This window comes from Mus caroli, chromosome 9 (assembly GCF_900094665.2).
Source record: "Mus caroli chromosome 9, CAROLI_EIJ_v1.1, whole genome shotgun sequence".
Taxonomy (NCBI): domain Eukaryota; kingdom Metazoa; phylum Chordata; class Mammalia; order Rodentia; family Muridae; genus Mus; species Mus caroli.
Window position 1 is genome coordinate 91,738,357 of NC_034578.1, and position 3,643 is coordinate 91,741,999.

The 3,643-nt window shown below is 45.8% G+C and overlaps 1 protein-coding gene across 1 annotated transcript in view; it reads left to right on the forward strand.

The window, feature by feature from the left end:
* Gk5 (glycerol kinase 5) overlaps nucleotides 1-3,643 on the forward strand; it is a 56,455-nt gene that overhangs the window by 20,593 nt on the left and 32,219 nt on the right. Inside the window, exons 5-6 of the mRNA XM_021173231.2 lie at nucleotides 605-698; nucleotides 3,150-3,291. Of these exons, the coding sequence (XP_021028890.1) occupies nucleotides 605-698; nucleotides 3,150-3,291 (236 nt within the window). The remainder of the gene's footprint in view (nucleotides 1-604; nucleotides 699-3,149; nucleotides 3,292-3,643) is intronic.

Below are 3,643 nucleotides of genomic sequence, written 5' to 3' on the forward strand. Positions count from 1 at the left end.
GAACTCAGGGAAATTCATCTGCCTCTGCCTCTGCAGTGCTGGGACAAAAGCATGTGCTACCAGGTCAGGCCCATTGGCTTTTCAAAACATAGAGCAAGTCTCAAGGGCCTCGTCAGTAATTTTGTTACTGCACGTGTACATGTTACATTGTTTCAAAGGGATAGTCGGTTTGGGGTAGGATCTATTCAAAATCTGATTCTACTTGCTACAAAATATTTCTAAGGGTTTTGTTTTGTTTTGTTTTGTTTTGTTTTTGGTGGGGGAGTGTCACTCTCTGTTCCAGGCTGGCCTGAAACTCATGGCAGTCCTCCTGCATCAGCTTCTCAAGTGCTGAATAAGCCATGGTCCAGTTAATGTTACATAATTGTTATGTGCTGTGTTATGAGAACCAAAGAGAATGCAAGAATAAGTTCCATTTAATTGATTGTAGTTTGAAATTTCTTTTTTTTGTTTTCTCTTCTGGCAGATCTTTTTTTTTCCCCCCTGTGCTAGGATTGAGCCTGGACCTTACACATTCTAAGTGTCCCATCAATGCCTCTAGCCCTCTGTGGCTGGCCTTCGATGTAGTGTTTGATTTTTACTTTCCTATTTCCATCTTTCTTAGGAAAACAGGCCATCATTTTCACAACTTCATTAGCTGGCAAGACCTAAGGGCAGCTGAACTTGTAAAGTCCTGGAATAATTCTCTCATAATGAAGGTAATTTTTTTTAATCAAATGGGTTTTTTCTTTTTCTTTTTTTTTTAAGATTTTATTTATGAATACACTGTAGCGATTTTCAGACACACCAGAAGAGGATGTTGTATCCCATTACAGGTGGTTGTGAGCCACCATGTGGTTGCTGGGATTTGAACTCAGGAACCCTGGAAGAGCAGCCAGTGCTCTTACCTGCTGAGCCATCTCTCCATCCCAAATGTTTGTTTGTTTTTCTATAAATGTCTCTTAACTTCAGATTTAATTGTAGAGTCTCCTACCTTTTAAGTTTTAGGACATTAAGACAAAGAGCCAGTCAGTGAAATGTAGNAGTAGTCTACCCAAAGCGTTGGTGGTAGATTTAAATGCTTTTCTACTTCCTGACCCTCGGCGAGGCTGGAGGGAATTTGGGGTGGACCTGTGCTTCANGGGCTCAAGAGATCTCTTACTTCTGCCTGGGGAAAGGAAAAGGATGTAGTCAGCATGGATTGAGGTGCCCAAACTGCGTCATCCTTTCTTAGAAAGGGAGTGGCTACTGGCATAGCTAGCTAGCTGACTTCTGCAGCTCTTCACACTACCTGGTGCATTGTAGGCTACCGGAAAGGATAGTGAGAATGCGAACCAACCGTGAGGACAGCAGTGACAGCACTTTAGCTGTAAGTGAGCCCATGCTGCCAAGGGCGCGCACGCGGTTACTGGGGAAAAGGCGAAGCTCCTCAGATAGGGCGCAGCCTGGGGTGTTTGCTGTCACTGGTACTCAGTGTTCTAAGTGTTGCTGATGGTGACTTTTTTGTTTTGTTTTTTTTGAGACAGTGTTACACACTGTGTAACCCTGGCTGTCCAGGAGTTGGCTCTGTAGATNAGGCTGGCCTCAAGCTCTGAGATCTGCCTGCCTCTGCCTCCTGAGTGCTGGGGTTAAAGGTGTGTGCCAAAAACTAATCAGATGTTGACTTCTAATGCCTCGTGACTAAATGCCTTCTCGGCTACTGTAGNGCTCTGAACTGGCGCAAGGGGTGCATCTGGGAAATGACAGACAGATGGCTCTTCACGCCCACGTGATGTGACGTGATGTTGGTACCGGGGATCAGAACTTCAGTCCTTTGTGTACAAGCACCTTCATCTCTGAGCCATTTCCTGTTTGTTTGCTTTCACACAGGGTCTCCACGATAGGGCCTGACCTAGAGCTCAGTATGGAGCCCAGGCTGACTTTGAACTTGTGGTCCTGCCTGTCTCCTGAGTGCTGAGGTTGGCCTGTGTACCACTATACCTGACTTCATGTCGTGTTTTTTTTTTTTTTTTTTTTTTTTACTTTGAACTTGTGGTCCTGCCTGTCTCCTGAGTGCTGAGGTTGGCCTGTGTACCACTATACCTGACTTCATGTCGTGTTTTTATTTGATGTCTATGAGTATCTTGTCTGCATGTGCCCACAGATTGTTGNGGGAAATATTTTAAAAAAAGAACTGGCACCGTCCTGCCCTTGTGCCTCTGCCCCAGTGNCCGGGTGGCTACACACTAGCAGGTAATGGCCGACCTGTTTTTATCTCATGGAGACACTGACTCTGAACTCCAAAATCTCTTCACCTAGCTCGCTAAGTTCCCACTGGCGAGTCTCTACCATGCCAGCCCTGTGCTTCAAATCCTCCACGGCCTTTGTGGTGCACATCAGGCAAACTCANACTTTGCAGCCATACCTTTCTCTCTGGAACCCAGAAGAGCAGCCCTGTGAAAGAAAACGCAACACAAACTCAGTTCAGAGACAATGGTAACTCGATCTCTGGGTGCAACAACTAAAACTGAATCCTGTGAGCCTTATTAAATCTGATTCCTCCAGTGGTGAGTCCTTGCGGATTTGCCATGATACCAGGAAACTCTAGCAGCTACATCTTACCCGTATGCCGTCCCCATTCCAAAAAGGCCTAACTCTCTCCTGCTCCCTCTCTTCCTCCGCCCAACCCCAAAGTCCCTCGGACCTCTCCCAGTGGTTGGCTCCTTTGTACATTAGGGGATTGGTTCACAAGAAGTCACCTGAGTACCTTTGACTCTTCCCTTGTCGGAAGCCCCGCCCAAGAGAGTGGAATTAGCATACAAACAGCACCAGGCCCATCCACAACAACAGATATCTGAAGAAGGTGTTGGATCCCCTAGAGCTGGAGTTGTGAGCCACCGTGGGTGCTGGAACTGAACCCACGTGCTCTGCAAGGCAGCAAGTGCTCTTAGTCACTGAGATGCCTCTCTTACCTCTGCTTTTATTCTGTAAGAAACNAATTAAGCTGGACATAGTGGCGCACATCATTAATCCTAGTGTGGGGGAAGCAGAAACAGGTGGACTTCTGTAAGTTCAAGGCCAGCCAGGACTACATAGTTATACCCTGTCTTAAAAAGGGGTGGGGGTCNAGAAAGAAAACCCAAGTGCCCTTAAATGTATTTTCTTAAAGATCTCTTTTGTTTTTAAAACAGGTATTGCATGGGGCCACCCGAGTCCTTCATTTCTTCAGTAGAAGTAAAGTAATGTTAACGGTCAGCCGCTTCAATTTCAGCACCCAGCATGCTACCTTAAGATTGACCTGGATTTTACAAAACCTGTCTGAGGTAAGAGAAGGTTGTGTGTGTGGAGAGGGGATCATGACTGTGGGGAATAAAAATTTAAAGAGTAAGAACGATAATCCAGCCTTTTGGGGAAGTGACCAGTACTCCTGGGGTAGAAGACCGTTTTCCATTGGTTCCTGTGTTTAAAGTCTTTGTATTACGTCATAACACAAAAAAGATTGACAGTAAGTTTGAAGCTAACCTGGGCTACATCCAGGAGCTCTAACGATGTCTGACGATGAGATGACATTCTTACAGGGGAAGTATTGTACAGCCCTACATTTCCCTGTCAGTCTTTTAGTGTGTGTGTATGCTAGATAGGTACATAACTTTTTGGTTGAGTCAGGCATGCTGGGGGCGGGGGG